At 39.7% G+C, this 19,702-nt stretch overlaps 1 protein-coding gene across 9 annotated transcripts in view; it reads left to right on the top strand.

Annotated features, from left to right (window-relative positions):
- dlg3 (discs, large homolog 3 (Drosophila)) overlaps positions 1-19,702 on the top strand; it is a 358,637-nt gene that overhangs the window by 249,423 nt on the left and 89,512 nt on the right. For all 9 annotated transcript variants that reach the window (XM_078412475.1, XM_078412470.1, XM_078412469.1 and 6 more), the window contains one exon: positions 18,650-18,806. In XM_078412475.1, coding sequence (XP_078268601.1) covers positions 18,650-18,806 — 157 coding nt within the window. The remainder of the gene's footprint in view (positions 1-18,649; positions 18,807-19,702) is intronic.

Genomic DNA, 19,702 nt, shown 5'->3' with positions numbered 1-19,702 from the left:
GTGATAAATATTCACTCAAAGAAATGTTTGATTTGATTCACCTTCAAAAGATATATTTTCTGGTATTAGCACATACAATTTCTATTGTCCTGAAGGATCGATATATTTTTTCAGACCTGAAAATATCAGACTCACTGCAAGATTTTGCATACACTTAAAGTAGATTACTCTGTTTAAATTTTCTAGTGAAAGTTGATGCGAATTTCTACGACGTTTGAATTTGCCTTAGTTGTATAGTCTTAAAAATAAATCTTCACATTTGATCTTATTGCCGTAAGATCTCTGATTTTGGAAATGTTTTTGAAAACAAAATCAACTTCAGATGTGTGTCAAGAATGTTTTCACATGCAAAGAACACATGCAAATGAGTACGTTTTAAAAAAAACAAATGACATTAATCAACCTAAATAAAATTATTACATGAGACAGGATGAAGGAACCATGTAGTGCAAAAAAGCAGAGCTAATTGCGATGGTAGTAACATTTCTGACGGCCTACCAATTTTCGGAAACTTCTTGCACCGGGGATTCAGAATCAAAAGCAAATCCATACTTGTTATTATGAGAAGCTGTTTTTATTCTGCAAGAACAGTGGAACAATGTGAAAGGCTGAATGGGTTTCACATTTTGTTCAGAACACAGGACACTACTGCAAACTATCTTAAATTCAGGTAGGGCACTGTGAGGCATTTTTCTCCACATCTCATGCATTTAGACAGCCTGCTACTTCTGAGAAACATTGTTCTGATGCTGCGATCAACTGAGTACTGTTTTGTGTCTGTTGCAGCCACTCTGTTGAAGACGGTAGAATGATTAAATATAATCAGAAACCCTGCCTCGTAAAGTGCAGAGAAAAACAAAACAAGGGAATCAATTTATGCAGAGCTTCTATGCCTTGTGTCAATCAAGTGTTCAATATTCCTGGCTTCTGAGATGTTATTGAACACGGCATTACTAAAAGATGGAATAATACTGGTCATCAGTCTTTGGAGTTACTCTGAATAAAACTTTATTAGTGTCTGCAAAATTAAATTAAAGGATATTAGAAAATAAAAGTAAGTGCTGATTTTTAACGAATCAAAAGCTCAAAACGAGGAAGTCATGCAGTTGCCTCAGCTGCTTGGTCAGACTGAAATCTGAGAATTTTACCCAAAGATACTAAGATGTATATTAACAAATATAGCAAAGGAGAAGATTTTGAATTGTGGGTTTAACAGTAATTTAAGAGAAATAGTGAATGGCTGCTTTTTTTTGTCTGTGACCATTGGCTATCATTCTGTATTGATGCAGTTGAGTGAGTGGCACTTTCACTTCTAAGTCAGATAATTGCGGTTCTGTTGAATAACAGAGACCTAGGCATGAAGTCTAGACTTCAGTTCGTTACTGCAACAGCTGCCGTCTCTCATGTATTATTTTAAACCAAAGCCTGCTCTGCCATTTCAGGTGGGCACAGAATAACCGATGGCAAAAACAGGAGGATTTCATCCTACTGCCTACCCCCTCAGCAAACATCAGTAAAACAAATCATCTGCTCATTATCATTATGCCTTGATAATTCTTTATTCAAATTGACTGCCGCGTTATGTATGTTCCAGCAGCGACTAAACTACAAAGATGATTAATTGTGGGGCATTGTGGCACGATCTGACAGTGTAAGGCTTTGTACAAATAAAAGCTTTTACTTTTCTGTTGTTGGAAGAAAAGAGGAGGGTCTAGGATGCACAGGGCCTGCAGGTACAATGCGTGCATCCTTTCACTCTTTAATTCGAGCCCTTCATGGAAGGCCCCTAATAATAGTGATCCATACCCGGTCTTTGCCACTATCCTGAGGTAGCCTTATTCTTCCAGATTATAATTTCCTAACTCTTCTTACTATCGTGACACCCCCTGACTCCTGTTAAAATATTTGTGCTTGATCAATATTTTCATTAAAAGGAAGACAAATAAAATGAGTTGTCTATCCATGTGTCATATACTTCTTGCTATATCCAACGTATGGTCCAAGTTTGTCATTAGAAAGTTGAGAAAGGGTACTTGATCGATTCAAATATCTTTTGTGGTACATTTTCTTTCATGTCCTGAAATATGAGATACAGAATCTGTAATCATTCAATTGTCACTTATCAGTACATATTCTTATATTCGCCTTTCCTCTAAATTCATCAAGAATTCTGGTCGAGTTAAGACTAGTCAAGTTTTTTACTCAACTCTCAAACCTGCTTATCTATTATTAGTTATATTCAGCTGGTATCGGCTTCAATATTACAAAATACTCACAGTCTAGAAACAGACCATTAAGCCATAAGTCTGTGACCATACTTAAGTTTCATGTATTTCACTTAACACCCTTCTCTCTCTAACTCAGTTTAGTTTAGTTTAGTTTAGCGATACAGCGCAAAAACAGGCCCTTTCGGCCCACCGGGTCCGCAGCGACCAGCGATCCCCGCACTATCGTATACCCACTAGGGACAATTTTTACATTTACCAAACCAATTAACCTACATCTTTGGAGTGTGGGAGGAAACCGAAGATCTCAGAGAAAATCCACGCAGGTCACGGGAAGAACATACAAACTCTGTACTGACAGCACCCGCAGTCGGGATCGAACCCGGGTCTCCGGTGCTGCATTCGCTGTAAGGCAGCAACTCTACCGCTGCGCCACCATGCCGCCCCAAATCAATGTTTTACTTTCTCGCACCTGTGGTTATTCAGCATCCTCATATATCTCCATGTTATCTGTCTCAACTAATTGTGGTAGAGAAATTAACATTGCAACCATTGTCTGGAAAAAGCAATTTCCCTTGAATTCTCCATTGGATTTATTACTGACTTTCTTATATTTATTTCCTTTAATGTTGGTCTCGATTGTAAATGAAACTATCTCCATATCTATCATTTGTCTTCATTCAATAAAACTGCAGATGTACGTCTCCAAAGACGTACAGGTATGTAGGTTAATTGACTGGGTAAATGTAAAAATTGTCCCTAGTGTGTATAGGGTAGTGTTAGTGTGCGGGGATCACTGGGCGGTGCGGACTTGGTGGGCCGAAAAGGCCTGTTTCCGCGCTGTATCTGAAATATGAAAATAATATGAAAATATGCTGAAAATCTAAAACGGGTTAATTTCTAAAATTTAACAGGTCTTGATGCATCCATGGGAAGAGGCAACTGAGTCAACGGTTCAAATCAGAGACAAAAACAACTTGTAAAGCTTGTAAACCCCGGGCCCAATTACTCCACTGACAAATGCATCCTAAAATGTCTATTCCCTGTCCTTCTCACCACCACACAGGAACTGGTATGTCCAGCTACTATTTCCATTTCCCATTGTTAATCAAACCAAATTTCTCAATATACTCTTCAAATGCCTCCTACCAAACCATCAAACTCTCTTATACTTTTCCCATTCCCTCTCCAAGTTCACTACATGGGACCTATCCATAGCTCACTGAAACCGATTATCACTAGTCCATAACCACCAACTCTCCACACAGGGTGACCTTGTAAACATTCATGTCACCTCAGGAACAGTTCGTTCTTTTCAAAACCACAATGTTATCCATGATATTTGTCAATAAAAAAACATTGCTCTATCTCCAATACCCTTTCATTACTCTTTTCTTGTACAAATTGTTGTTTCATATTTCCATGCCCATATCTGCTGTAGCTCATTGTTTCAGTCCTTCCATGACACCAAAAAAAAGACTAAATTCATGAACACCATTCTTTGTGCATTCTTTATCTGAAGACGGGTCCCGACCCAAAACCCTTGTTCTCCAGAGATGTTGCCTGACCCACTAAGTTATGACAGCACTTTGTGTCTTTCTTTATAAACCAGTATTTACAATTCCTTGTGCCAATGTTTCATTGTGCATTATTGTTTTTTTATTATTCTATCATTAGACATCTGTTTTTTTGCATACTCCAAGTATCCTTGGCTGCCTGCTCTTCATTATCCTCATGCTCTAGTTTAGTCAGATTTTGTGGCAGTAAACCCTTCTAAATCATTTTGACTATCTGTAGTCTTTATAAACTTCATAACAATGACTTTCTCTCTTGAAAGGTTCTTTCATTCAAGTAGTATTAGTGCAGTTATTTGTCTTCATTTGGTGCTTTTTGAATGATATCCAAATCTTCAGCGCTTAAGGAGGTAGATTTTTAAGAGTATTGCCCATTTGTCCATTTCAAAACTTATCTGGCCTATCTTTGCTCTCTGTTGTGTTTGCATTAACTTAGATTCCACCTGACAAAAGCCTATTATTTAATTGGCTGTAAAATGTTATCTAGTACCATTGTAATTGTGGTCATGATTGTCAATGAGAACAGATTGTGGAGTGACTATTAATTTTTAACCCTGCGTCACTGTTCGGTGCAGAAGGATAGGATATGGAGAAGCATATCTTTCATCCGCATAAAATAGTGTGTATTGTTCCAGCTGGGTATGTCAAGATTTCTTCTGCCCCAGAGTGAGATTTAGTTCCACACAAAGCAGGCAAAAATAGAATACGGAAGTCATATTGCATGGTCTTCATAAATGCAAATAAAGCCAACTAGGGTTTAAATGATATAATCTGTAGGATTACACATTATAAACAACATAAACAGTTTTGATAAAAGTAACATGTGAGATCTAACCTCTAGGATTTTAACAATTTTTGTCATATTCCTAAATGGCAGACTGATCAGGAAAGTAAAGGTTCTATTTGAAAGTTAGATGTTGGATTGCAGACTGACTCAGTAGTCAGGAAGCAATAATCAATGGTAAATGGTAGTGTAATTGTAACATTTGAGAATGAAACTCCACAAAATGTTTTCTCCTATATTTTATGAAACTTAACATACTTAGATTTTCAGATGTAACATAACAGTGAGGCAGAAAACTAAGGATGAAATCAGTAGCTGGGAGGGCAATAAAAGTGGTAGATGGAATTTAAATGTACTGTAAGTTAATGAATTTCAGGAGAACAAACAAACAGGATAGAATGCACAGTATATGATAGGATACAGAAAGATACAGAAGAACAGAGATAGCAGAGTGTTGAAAGTGGTAGGGTAGATAAATAAGATATTTAAGAAAGCATATGACATTTTTTCCTTTCATAGTTAAAGTTATTCAAGTAATGTGTGGCCACTCTAAAGTGCTAATTACATTCAGTCTGTTCACTATATTACAGAAAATAAGTAATGGTGTTAGTGAGAATGGAGTTTTTTATCTACGAGGAGAGACCAGCTAGAGTTTAAAAAATTACATTTGTTATTACAGCCATCTTAGTATATCTCTTGTAATTCTAACTGCCCCATTTTTGATTTATGTCACATCATTTTCTTCTGGTCATATTTGGAAATGTGAGAAGATTAGCAGGTATTCCCCAAGAATTTGGTACCATGCTAATTCATAAGTTCTGTACACTCAAAAGAAACGTTGGAGCTAAGTTGCAGATCAAAATTCTGGAGGAAAGGGAGTTGTGATGGATAAGTAAGGAGTCAGGTGTCTATGGGACATTAAGCAACAGACTGGATCATTAGCAGGGATGGCATTTGGTGCTGATAATGGGTGAAAAGCAGATAGTAATTGAGGGATGAAGGAAAGGTGCAGTGTTGTTGATGGATCCTAATCATTGGAGAAACTAGAGAGGTGGGTTGGAGCTGTGGTGGGGGGGGGGGGGGGGTCAGCTATGTGTGGTATGTGAGGGTTAGGATTTTGTAGGAAGGTAGGTTTCGGGTGAGGTTGAGGGATGGCTGTCACTTTTCCACCTCAGATGTCCGTCTAGGATAGTGCTCATACCTAATTAGACATCCATCTTTACTGACAATACAACAGGTATGTTTCTGAATGACTAACTTTCTATCCTTCACATGGATTAAAATCATAGATGTAGCATCAACACACAGTTTGAGTATTGTTGATTACTTGGTGCATATCAGGGTAGTTCTGTGCTTCAATAGCCAGATGTAGGAACAGGATGGGAAATCATAGACATTGTGGACTTCACAGAAATTCCCAGATTTTCTTTGCCATTGTATGTCTATTGTATTGTGTGCCCCATAATCCTTTGACAGAACAATTTCCAGGCCAAAGTATTTCCAGCTACAAAAGAGTGGTTTTGATTCCAAGGCAGTTAGGAACTACATGAACAATAAGGTGGTATATTATGTACTGCTTAGTAGAATATTTTTTCCATAAAAAATATTTGTACTCACATAAACCTTGTGGACCTTTGTAGACCTATTGTATGTGAAGAAATTGGCATGCAGCTCCAAATAAACACCTTTATTATTGTCTCAGTGGAATTAAACTAATGTTATTAAAAGCAGAGTGAGTTTTAAGGGTGAATTTGTGATTATGTTTTTTTAATTCATTTATTTGGAATGTTTACATTAGTTTAGTTTCGTTTAGAGACACAGCATGGAAACAGGGCCTTCTGCCCACCAAGTCCAAGCTAACCAGCAATTACTTTTACACTAGTTCTATCCTACACACTGGGGACAATTTACAGAAGCCAATTAACCTCCAAACCTGCACGTCCTTGGAGTGTGGGAGGAAACCGGAGCACCTAGTGAAAACCCACTCAGTCTCAAGGAGAACGTACAAACTCCATACAAACAGCACCCGTAATCAGGATCGAACCAGGTCTCTAGCACTGTAAGGCAGCAACTCTACCACTGTGCTGCCACTGGAAGGCAACCATTTAGTGGCCATCCCTAATTGCTCTTAAGTTGTTGGTGGTGAACCACCTTCATGAATTGGAGCAGTCTTCTGGTGAAAGGACTCCCATTTTATCCAGGGAGTTCCATGGCTTAAACCCAATGATGTTAAATGAACTGAAATATATTCCATGTTAGGATGCTGTGTGCCCTTGGAAGAGAACCCATAAGCAGTAATGGTCCCCTCCTGGGCCTGTTGCACTTATTCTTCACAGTTTTGAAGGTGCTTTCTGAGAGAGGAGTCTGGACATGTAACTGCAGTGCCTTGTGTAGATATCATATACTACTGCAATAGTTCACTGGTGGGAAAGGGAATAAATATTTATGGTGGTGGATGGGGCATCAATTAAGTAAGATGCTTTATTCTGGGTGGTGAAAATTGATAATTGATGGGCCTACATGCTCCAATTAAGTGGAAAGAATCCTATCACTTGTCTGAGTTGTGCTTTGAAAATGGTGAAAAGACTTTGAGATGTCAGAGGTGAGTCATTTGCCATAAAATACCCAGTCACAACTCTGTTCTTGTAGCCACTGTAAATAGATCCATAGTAGGAAAAAAAACGCTGGTTTAAATTGAAGGTAGACACAAAATGCTGGAGTAACTCAGTGGGTCAGGCAGCAGCTCAGGAGAGAAGGAATGGGTGACGTTTCAGGTCGGGACCCTCCTTCAGACTGATGTCAGGGGAGGGGGCGGGACAAAGATAGGATGTAGATACATCCTATCGTTGTCCTGCTCCCTCCCCTGACATCAGTCTGAAAAAGGGTCTCGACCTGAAACGTCACCCATTCCTCCTCTCAGTAAATAGATCCAGCTGAGTTTCTGGTTCATGATGAGCCGAGGATGTTGATGACGGACAGGAGAGTGGGAAGGGTGGGTGTGATATGCGGCAATGCTATGTTAATGTAATTAAATGAGAAGAGTAGAATGTTAGACTCTTCCTTTCTGAAAATTTAACTTTTGTGTGTCGCGAGTGCAGCTTACAGTCATGTCTGAATGTTGGTTGGGTCTTCGCACATGCAAGTGTGCACTGTTTCACTCCCATAGAAGTTGAGAAAAGAATGGAACAAAGGGCAATCATCTAACAACATTACCACATCTAGCGTTATGTTGAAAAGAAAATTATTAATGAAGTAACTGAAGCTGAGTAGGCCTTGGACGTTCCTCTTAATGATATCCAATCCATTCTATACAACAATAATAGTAATTTTAACATGCAATATGTTCTAAATAGTTGATGTAATGGAAGAAGACTTGTACATCTACCCAAGATGTGAGATTTAGTTGGTGATTGAAGACTCAATGGAAAGATAAACACTGGAAAGGGTCCTCAAGGAAGAGAAAAAGATGGACACACACAGTGTGGTTTTATGTAGGGAGTTCTAAAACAGGACCCAAGCAGTTGAAAGCTAATATCAGAAAACCAAAGAGGGCGCTGAACATTATGTGATAGAAGGATCATAATTTGTCTGGAGAGCAAAATAAGGTGGAACAAATGTTAATGATAAGGAGGTAATTGAAGACCAACCAAACTAAAGGTCATGAGTAGCACTACGGCACTGCATGTAGTTCTGCTGCCTCACAACTCCAGCACGCTGGGGTTCAATCCTGACCTTCATTGACGTATGTGTGAAATTTTGTCTAAGGTTGAATGTAATGTGGGTGGTACAAAGCATAATGCAGGAGAAGAGTGGATTGCGTTCTGAATAATTTACAGTCCATGCAAAGAAAATGAATAAAGACCAATGAGGAATGTCTTGGTGCAACAAAAGCATGAATAAATGCTTTCGAAGTAAAGATAGGCACAAAGTGCTGAAGTAACTCAGCGCGTCAGGCAGCTGATGCTTTGTGTCTATCTTTGGTATAAACCAACGTCTGCAGTTCCTTGTTTCTGCTTTAGAAATAAACTTCCTTAAACAGTGTTTGATATAATGGGTTAGATGTTAATGCTTTACCATTGTTGTTTATGCCTTGTTTTTTCAGTCACTGCTGAATTGATTGCATTTGGCACTCATTGTCCAAGTTTTGTTTTGTGTTTATTTCACTCACATTTATAGCTTTTCACTATTTAAGGAGTTGCATCGAGCTTCATCTCAGTTTTGTTCTACAATGAATATTAAGATTAATCATGTGCAATTATTCTTGATCAGTTAATCCTCCAAAGCTATGAATCATCGTGCTTACCATTTTTGAAAGCTATTTGGTCTTATCATTATTTTGTATTATGTCAGTGCATGTTGTATAATGTCAGAGCAGCAGTAAAGTTTAGAGGGATATGGGCCAAATGCGGGCAAATGGAACTAGCTTAGATAGGGCATCTTGGGCAGCATTGTCAAGTCAGGCTGAAGGGCCTGTTTTTATGCTGTAAAACATGCATTCAGGTATTTCCTCAGTGACCAGGTGCATTTAGGATATAATTTACCTTTGATTTCCAGCCATTGTTATTAAAAATTATATTAGGACCCTTTCAAAGTTATGTTTGATAATGCAGGATGCATCCATACAGCACAAAAGTTGTGGCCGGGTGGTGAAGGCGATGGACTAGAAATCCATTGGGTTTTCCCAGCTCAGGTGGGAATTCTGGTGAAGGAGGCTTTTGGCATGTTAGCCTTCATCTGTCAGGGAATTGAGTATAGAGCTTAGCACGTTAGGATGTGGTTGTCCAATTGTTTTTGAGGCTGCACTTGGAGCATTGTGGTCAGTTTTGGTCACCCTGCCTTTGGAAAGCTCCCATTAAACTGAAAAGAACGCAGAGACGATTTACGAAAATATTGCCAGGACCCAAGAGCCTGAACTATAGGGGGAGATTGGTCAGGCTAGGATTTTACTCCTGGAACGCAGGAGGCTGAGGGGGTGATCTTATCGAGGTACATAAAATCATGAGGGGAATAGAAAGGTTGGAGCACAGTCTTTTTCCCAGGGGAGGGGAATCAGGATTTAGTAGTAGCTACACAGATAGGAAAGATTTATAGGAATATAAGACCAAGTGGACCCGTTGAGCCCAAACCTCTCCTGCATTGGTGCAGCACCCTCTCCTCCCCCTCCCCCCTCCTCCTCCCTCCCTCCCCCTCCCCCTCACCCTTTCCCTCTCCCCCTCCCCACCCACTCCATCCCCCTCAACCCCCCTTATCCTCCCTCCCTTCCCCTCCCCCCCACTCCATCCCCCTCAACCCCTTTATCCTTCCCCCACTCCATCCCCCTCAACCCCCTTTATCCTCCACCCTCCCTCCCTCCCCCCTCCCTCCCTAGGAAATAGATTTAAACTTTAAAATGTGAATAACTTTAAAAATATAACACTGATTTCAATGAAACTTCTTCCATTAACACCAAAGGGACAACGGCAAGTAAGTTGGACCTATAATTCTCGTGCTCTCATGTACCGTTTTGGCTGTAGTTCAGGAACAAACAAACAAACAAACAAACAAGAGTTTTAGTATATAGATGGCCCAAATGCAGGCAAATGGGACTCACTTAGATGGGGCTCTTGGTCAATATGGATGAATTGGGCCAAAGAGCATGTTTCCATGCTGTATAACTCTATCTGAAATAACACCTTTAAGCATTGAACAACTACTTTATAATACAGAGCCGGATATTTCACCCATAATGTTTGTGTCAGCTCTCTGCTTATTCCAATGCTTCTGCGTAGCTTCAATTATTTATCCAGTTTTTCTTTTTAAGTGCTGTGATAGACACAAAGGGGCTTGAGCTAGTTGAACCAGTGAAATCAAAGGCTGAAAGAAATGATTGATTGTGCATGGTGTCAAAGAACAGAATGGATAGAGGGAAATGCTTGCTACATCAAAGCCACCCCAGTAAGCAGCATGGTCTTGGTACCGCCTTGACTTGAGCTTCCCTTAAAAGCACAATAATGTCTGCCTCAGATATTCTGGCAAAGCCTGTCATTCTCTAACAACCAGCTACTGATGAATGCTCAGCATTACGGTTATTAGTGGGATCTCATGCACTTTTGCCACTCATTACCCTACTTTAAAAAAATTAGTTGACAAAATAAACCTTCAAGGGTACGGGTCCAAGTCCCAGACTCACTGCAGAGTGAGGCCACACACTAATGTTCTCATCCCTGATAAGAGAGAGCTGAATAATGAGGATAGGCTGGGAACAAAGTCACTTTCTCCTTAAGTAGATCGTATTTAGTTCAGTTTAGTTTATTGTCACGTGTACATGAAAAGCTTTTGTTGCATGCTAACCAGTCAGCAGAAAGACGATACATGATTACAATCAAGCCACCCACAGTGCACAGATACAGGAGAAAGGGAATAATGTTTAGTGCAATAAAGTCTGATTAAAGATAGTCCGAGGGTCTCCAGTGAGGTAGATGGTAACTCAAGACCACTCTCTAGTTATTGGTAGGATGGTTTAGTTGCCGAAGAAACAGCTGGGAAGAAACTATCCCTGAATCTGGAGGTGTGTGCCTTCACACTTGTGTACTTCTTGTATGATGGGTGAGGGGATAAGAGGGAGTGACTGGGTGAGACTCGTCCTTGATTATGCTGGTGACCCTGCCAAGGCAGCGTGAAGTGTAAATGGAGTCAAGGGAGGTTGGTTTGTGTGATGGTCTCAATTGCGTCCACAATTTTCCGCACTTTCTTGCAGAGGCTTGACTTATGAATGAATGAATGAATGAATGAATGAATGAATAAGTTTATTGACCAAGTACGTACACATACAAGGAATGTGCCCTGGTGCTCCGCTCGCAAGTAACAACACAAACATACAGTAAACAATTAAGAATAAAGCATAAAACATTAAAACAGAATACAACATTACAGTTTAAGCATGTGAATGAAATAAACCAGAGCAAAAAGAGACTACAGACGTTTGGTTATTGAGCAGAGCTACTACTCGTGGGAAAAAAAGCTGTTTTTATGTCTGGCTGTGGCTGCTTTGACAGTCCAGAGTCGCCTTCCAGAGGGAAGTGTTTGTGGCCAGGGTGAGAGGGGTCAGAGATGGTCTTGCCCACTCGCTTACTGGCCCTTGCAGTGTACATTTCGTCAAGGGGGGGAAGGTTGCAGCCAACAACCTTCTCAGCTGATCGAACGATTTGTTGCAGCCTCCGGATGTCGTGCTTGGTGGCTGAGCCAAACCAGACCATGATGGAGAAGGTGAGGACAAACTCTGCGATGGCAATATAAAATTGGACCATAAATTCCTGTGGCAGGTTGTGTTTCCTCAGCTGCTGCAGGAAGTACATCCTCTGTTGGGCCTTTTTGACTGTGGAGTCGATAGTGGCCCCTCATTTAAGGTCCTTGGAGATGACTCTCCAAGGAACTTAGATGACTCCACAGATGTGACTGTGGTGTTAGTGATGGTGAGGGAGGGGAGGGGGAACTCTCCTAAAGTCTACAATCAGTTCCACTGTCTTAAGAGCATTGAGCTCCAGGTCGTTACGAAGGCACCAAGATGCCAGCTGTGTTACTTCCTGTCTGTAGGTAGATTCCTCTCCATCCTGGATCAGTCCAATCCGCAAACTTGAGAAGCGTGACAGAGGAGTCTGTGGAGGTGCAGTTGTTGGTGTAGAGAGAGAAAAGGAGAGGGGAGAGTACGCAGCCTTCCAGTGCTCCTATGCTGAGGGTCTGCAGGTCCGAGATGGAGGGCCAGTATAATATATTTGGGATAATTTAAGATTGCAAGAGAGATATTATTTATGTAAAAATGATAAAAACCTTTATACACTGTCAAAGGGATCACCACAACTTATAGTAACTCACGACGAGAAGAAGTGTAGAAGTTTATTAGATCATGACCTTGTTCTTTTTTAATTAGTAATGAGGGGAAGTTTCTTGTAATTTATTTCAAGAAAGTTTGTTTGGCCTACAATTTGCTATTAGAACTTATGAAGCTGTAGAAACTAGGAAAGGAACATTAGGTCCAAAAATTAAATGTGTTAATCTATTTTTTCACCAAATCCCTCAATCCCATCTGTGCAGAGAATCACCTGATTGCTTCTGAATGTGATCCTGGTTTTCACTCTGGTGGCCTCTATCTGCCCACACCCTACTCATAACAAATTTGGCAATTCCCCAAGAACATGTGACATTATGAAATGTACATATAGAACTATCAATGTACTCTGTAGAACTATTTGTTTCAGGAAAGTTCAGTTAACTGGCTGAGCTTGAATGCTTGGAGGTTTATAGGCGTGAGACGTATTCATTCCGAATACAATCAACAGCATTTGGGCCTCAAGATCACATTCAGTTTTATCACTTGTTCTGATGCAATAATTAAAATACAATGTGCTCCATATATGGTTCACTGGTAAATGCGCAGCTGATAAATTACATGACATGTGGGCCTCATTCTCCTCCATAATCCCACCTTTATGAGACAGGATCATAATAGAAAAGAATGAAATATTTGGGCAGTGAGCCGTACAGCAAATTCACTGACCCAGCTGAATTTTCCCTTCACCGCAGCCCCCCCAGCACCACAATCCCGGCTGTGACCACCATTGGGCTAGTGTTTCATGCCTGTCATGTTGGCACATAACCCAAGAGAAATCTCCCAAATCTTGCCCTCATCCCGTCATTTCCTCATCTGCCGCATGGGAATGATAATACTGTTGCATTCTCTCAGTGATGTTGAAGCGATGGCAAGTAGTTGGTGGGATCCTAGAGATCCCAATTCAAACCTCAGCTTGAATCTTTGAAAGATCCTGACCTCTTTCCACTGTTTCATTCAACTAGCATTTTACGTTCTATGTTGTTACCTCTTTATAAAAGCAATTCTTCATGCTTAACCAAAGATCCTTCATCCGAAGCAATGGGTGTCTGATCTGTGTTTTTAACAAAAGCTTTGTAAATAAATAGATGGAGGAATGTGTTTTCTAACATTTTTGAATATGGTAAATGGAACTTGAAAAGTTACCAGAATCCCTTTTGATAAAGTGACTGTGAGCAGTTAGGTTGCCATTTGCACTTGAGAGCATAATGGAAAAAAAAGAACTTGATTCACTGAAATTAGACACAACAGTAGTGACAACCAAATGCTCTCCTGTATAAAATATGAAATATATGCTAGACATCTGAAGTAATTGCCAAAATCACATGACAAGTGTGTCAGCAACTATAAGACGAGTAACAAGAACGATGTTTTATGTTAGAAGCATCACTTGAACCAGAATTATGTTGTGTGTTTCTAACTACTCTATTAAAATGACTTTTCTTTCAGATTTAGATCAGCCTGCATCTCTTTTTTTGTTTCTATTTAGCACTCACCCAGTTTGACATGTACATCACTAGTTGGAAAAGAATAGCGCATTAATGGAATTTACATGGAAAAAAAAGTCAGGTTTCCATAATAAACTATAAACACAAAATATAAAATATAAATAGAAACAAAAATAGAACACAATGCAGTGTTCTGGAGCAGTTAGTCGATCCACTGCACCATGCCAGAGAACTGGATTCAATCTTGAGCTCAGGTGGTATCTGTGTGGAGTTTGCACATTCTCTCTGTGACCTACTTGAGTTCCCTCCAGATGTTGTGGTTTTCTCCAATGATGGTTCTATTAACTGGGGCACTGTGGTGCCCTGATACCCTCTGTGAACGGTAGAGCCTTCAGGTTTTTTTAAGTGGTGTAGAGAGTAAAGCCTGGCTACACAGTCATTCTCTGTGGAAGAAGGAAAATGCAGATATTGGTACCATCCAAATGGCTGCAAAGAAGTATAATTACTGTATATCTGATTGTATAATTATAACATGATGAAACCATGTCTGAATTATTATTATAGTCAGGTGGGACAACAAACTCCTTCATGTAGCACTCTGAATTAATATGAACAGCGCTTGCCTACTGTACCATAACTCTGTTATCAGAACTCATTTATAATTTAATAAATTGATCAAGTGTCTTACTTCCTCAATATGGGTTGAATCATGAAAGTCAAAGTCATCATTGCTTATTTGTTACAGTGAAACATCTTTTAGTGGCCTCAGTTTGGTCAACTAATGATTTAATCTAATGTCAAGCAGATCAGGCTTATAGTAGCTAAGAATGGTTATAATGCTATTTTACTGTGGAAAATCCCATCAGTTTCTCTGTTACTGTGGTGTTTCCAGTTCACTGCTAGATCTACTGCCAGAACTTGCTTCAGTTATACCACATCTCCCCTTTAACAGGTTCAGACTAGTTTTAGTCATTAACTACCGCTAACTGTAGCTACACGTTCAAGATATTGACATCCTTCTGGTGCCACCAGCCAATGAATAACATAGTTTCAGAACACTAAAACATAATCATCTGAGAGTACGAAATTAGTGTTGCAATCAATATGAGATGGTTATTCAAGCATCGCAAGCTCGGATCTCTTGTCCTGGTCCTTCATCTTTAGGCCCCGTACTGTTTCTTCACTGTTGGGCTTTAGAATGTGAAATTGGGTGCCAGTTTGGAACATGGGCTCTACAATAAAAAGTGTTGATGCCAATACGTAATCTTGTTTATTCAGACTGTCATCCTTAAGTGCCATGGAAATGTTTATTCCATACTGACTCCAGAAATACTTGAAACACCAATCAATGTTTTGACCCTTCTGGCAGAGTGATAATATCTGGTGCAAAAGGGAATAAAGTTTTTACATTCTCTTTGTAAATCTCAGGATCACCTAAAAGACTTCACAGCAAAATAATTCCTTTCGACGTGCAATCACTGTTGAAATTTGGAGAAACATGGCAGCTAATGTACTCACAGTAACATTCTACCCTGAGATACATGGTTGGATAGTATGTCTTAATGGTGTTGGTTGAAGGATTGGTCGGGATACTGGAAGAATGTTGCTGTTCTTTGGAAAGTGTAATAAATTTTGACTACTTTTTCCTTCATGAATTTGAATGAAATAAAATATAAGATTACATCTTCCAGACTGGGCATTGCAAAGTCTCTTGCACTGCAGAAGGAGACTATTTAGGCCACCATGTCCAAGCTAACTTTAGGACAATTCTCAACTCTTGGTTCATAGCCTGGCAGATTTCATATTTTTCAGTGTTACGTAGAAACATAGAAAATAGGTGCAGGAGGATGCCATTCGGCCCTTCGAGCCAGCACCGCCATTCAGGAACTTTGAGGCTTTAAGCTTAGCTTATGTACTTTATGTCTGTGGACTAGTGCACAGCTGAAATGTGATTCCAACCATTGTATCAAAGTAAAAGAAACAGGGAAAAAAACCTTCAGGCAAAGAACAATAGGTGTAAGGTTTTCTGGCAGGTGTGCAAACTTGACTGATTGCCAATTGTTTCATTGTCAGTTTGCTGGTCTATGACAGCCTCACTTCACAATTTGCTACAATGACCATTGCACATTTGTTTTAGAAAGTCTGTTTTTGGAAGGCCATGAAGGAAGATGAAGAAACGTGACTGAAAGCTGTAGCTTGTTTCCTCCCCCCCCCCCCCCCCCCCCCCCCGTATCGTCCTGCACTTTGATGCTCTGATAAAAGTCAGGGCCCATTCACTTAATCACATTTATTTGCCACTCTTCCTGACCACCTGCTGCAGTAATCATACACTTTACAAGCTCCTCTTCTGTGAACACGTAACCTTACATTATGATGCTCTAAAATATCCATCGCTGATCATTCTCTCCAACTCCTACTTGTATGATTTTCTCACGACTCATCCTCAGCCCTATAAAATTTTAAATGAGAGCAGTGCAGATGCTTTATCCTTTTGCCCTGTGCATGAAATGATCTCTTGATATCCACAAACAAGTATGGACTGTGGAAAAATAACAAAGATTTTGACTGTGATGCTGACATACCTGCAGCAGCAATTTAAGAGGCACAATATATTTATTTTTGTGACGGATGACCTCCTAAATATGAATCATGGTCAGTCAATGAGGTAAATGTGTTGCCTACTTTGCTAAAGTATCTAAAATACTTTATGCTTGCAGCTCTCCTGGGTCTATTAAACAGTTGGTTGTAAAAGGCAAATGGTAGACTGATTTTTCACAGGAGAAATATTGTTCATATTGGCTCTCCAAATTGTCATGAGATTCCAAGGGCTGAAAATCATCTTACAGTTAAAATTTGTGCTTGCTGAATGGAGGAAAATGATTGACCAAGTAAATGCAGTTACACTGACTGCCTCCTAAACTTGGTAGTAATTGAATAAGAAATTTCTGAAGTCAGCAGCAAATATGCCTTTCATTTTTATACTCATTGTAATCGTAGCACAGACCTGTCAGAATTTGTGTATTCAATGTCAGAGACCACGCAGCATCCTGCACATTATTTGTACCTGCTCTTTGAGGTACTAAATTTCCACACTGAGAGCATAAATGTTGAGGTTTTCAGGCCACTGTTCTTCTCTTCCATATTGATGGTGTGGGGTGGGACTACAATTAGGGAGTAAGAAAAGGATTTATAAAGGTATCAAATTCTTCATAGGTCCCTCTTAACTCCAGATTGTGAATCTGGACCAGGCACAATCCACGTTAATGTCAAACCTTTACACAAGGATGGCGGTTGGACTCTCTAATATTGGAAATGGTTATTTCTTTGCACTTTTGTGGCAGGAATGCAACTTGCCATTTATCATTGTTATCAAGGTCATGCTGCATGCTTGATTGCTTCATTTGCATGCTTGATTACTTGACATCAGCAAACATCCCTATTTCCAATGTTAAGATGAAAAGAAGATCATTGATGATGCACCTGAAGACATTTGAACATGGGATACTGCCCTGTGTAACTCCTGTAGAATTATCCTAGGCCTGGGATATTGACCTCAACAACCAATTTGTTTGTGCACAGTATGACTCCAATCACTGGAGTATTTTTCATTTGAAGAGTCTTGAACTCAGTTCACCAAGGCACCTTGACATCATGCTTCCTCAAATGCTTCTTTGATCTCAAGGCCAGTCACTCTCATTTCACCTATAAACTTTAACTCTTTGGTCCATGTTTGGGCCAGGACTGGGATGTCAAAATTATCCTGGAAAAATTCATTCCCAACGTTGGTGAATAGGTTATTGGTGAGTAAGTGCCTTGTGACAACATCTTCCATTATTTTGCTGATCATTAAAAGTAGACTGATTGTATTTGTCTGTTTCCGAGCCTCCCATTTAACAAATATGTCAATAGTGACCGCAAACAGCATGCCAGGACTGGAGGTGCTTCATTGGCTATGGATACCAACCCAAAGTAGTTTGAGACCTTTGGGTAAGAGGCAGAGGCTATCTAAAATTGATGCTTGTGTCGGAAGGAACTGCAATGCTGGTCTAAACTGAAGAAAGACACAAAAAAGCTGGAGTAAATCAGTGGGACAGGCAGCATCTCTGGAGAGAAGGAATGGGTGACGTTTCGGATCGAAACCTTCCTGGAGAAGGGTCTCGATCCGAAACGTCACCCATTCCTTCTCTCCAGAGATGCTGCCTGTCCTGCTGAGTTAAAATTGATGTTTACTCCCCGGTGGTCTTTGGGGGCAGCATTGCCTTCCTCTCTGATCAGCAAAATATTCATAGACTTAGGCAGACAGAATTCCTGGCATCCAAAGCTGTACAGAGAGTTTCAGCTCCAGGGAACTTTCAGTTGGGTCAAAGATAAGGTGTCACTTTTTAGTATCACAGTAAATGCTTCCAATTGGTTACAAGCATGAGCAAATGGGAAGTAAAATCAATTAAATGATTAAGCAAGAGATACGGCAAATCGAACCATTCTATTTGATGGAACATGGACTGATCTTATAATGATTTGAGGTGTCCTTAGTTATTTATGGGCTAAATCTGGTCCTTCATATTAACCATGAGAATATCCTCACTTTAAAAATCCATGTCAATGAAGATGTTTAACAAAATTGATCATTCTTTTTATGTGGGCATATCCACATTAATGATCATGGATTGAATGGAATTAACTTAAAGTATCAGGATCCTGGGTTTATTGAGTTGTTTGGTTAACTTACTTCTTTCTAATGCTGTCTTTTTCAGAGAACCAAGGAAGATTACTCTCCACAAGGGATCAACGGGTTTAGGCTTTAACATTGTCGGAGGTGAAGATGGTGAAGGGATCTTCGTTTCATTCATTCTGGCAGGGGGACCAGCAGACCTCAGTGGAGAGCTACGGAGAGGAGATCGGATTTTATCTGTGAGTGATAACTATATTTATTGAAGAAGAGAAGGTATCCTTATATCAATATAATTATATCAAAATAGAGCATCTGCACTTGAAACAATCCCAATTGAAACCAACTGGATTACCAAAACTAGATTTTGCCTTGCCCAAGATGAAAAGTATTGATCAATATGGCTTTGCCAAGTGTACAAGGCTGGAATAACATCGTGAAGCAACAGCACAAAATCACCAATCAATTTTCAAATGTACACACTTCTCTACTGCTGTCTTGCCCTGATTATATGCTTAAATAAAAAAACACTAATACACAGGAAGTGGGGTGGGCGAGGAGAGGTGTGTAGATGGACCTACTTTTTCTTATAGTGAGGGGAATGTGGCTGAATCTTTATTTGGTTCAACAGTTAGAAATAGACTGTACAAAATAGAGAGGAAAACAATGTTTGTGTCTGTGTTGGTGCCATGGAACAGAAACATACATGAGGTAAAGCAAGTACACTCACAAGTGGGACCTGAGTCTCTGGTACAACTTCAAATGTCTGCAGTTGAACGTGTAGGTTTTAAATCAACCTACAGGAAGTAGTTCATTCAAATTGTCACAACTGAAAGTGAACGCAGTAAATTGGGTGCATTTCTGAGATTGAGTTTATGTTTTGCAGGGTCGAGGTACATTCACTTTCTATCCTACATATGTTTTTCTTTTAACCTGGATTGATTAATAGTACAAGGTGAAGAAAAAAGTTTACAACATGATTTGTAAATATCTGCTGAAACCAGTAACAGGAAAATAGAATAAACTTTACATATTACTGAACACAACCATGCTTTTTGACAAAGAGCAGAGAGAGCTTTATACTTTATGCTGAGCTATCTTGTATTCTCTTTAATCCTGGAATGTTTGTTGGGAGAGG

Source organism: Rhinoraja longicauda, chromosome 15 (assembly GCF_053455715.1).
Source record: "Rhinoraja longicauda isolate Sanriku21f chromosome 15, sRhiLon1.1, whole genome shotgun sequence".
Taxonomy (NCBI): Eukaryota; Metazoa; Chordata; class Chondrichthyes; order Rajiformes; family Arhynchobatidae; genus Rhinoraja; species Rhinoraja longicauda.
This window is presented reverse-complemented; position numbering and strand designations above follow the sequence as displayed.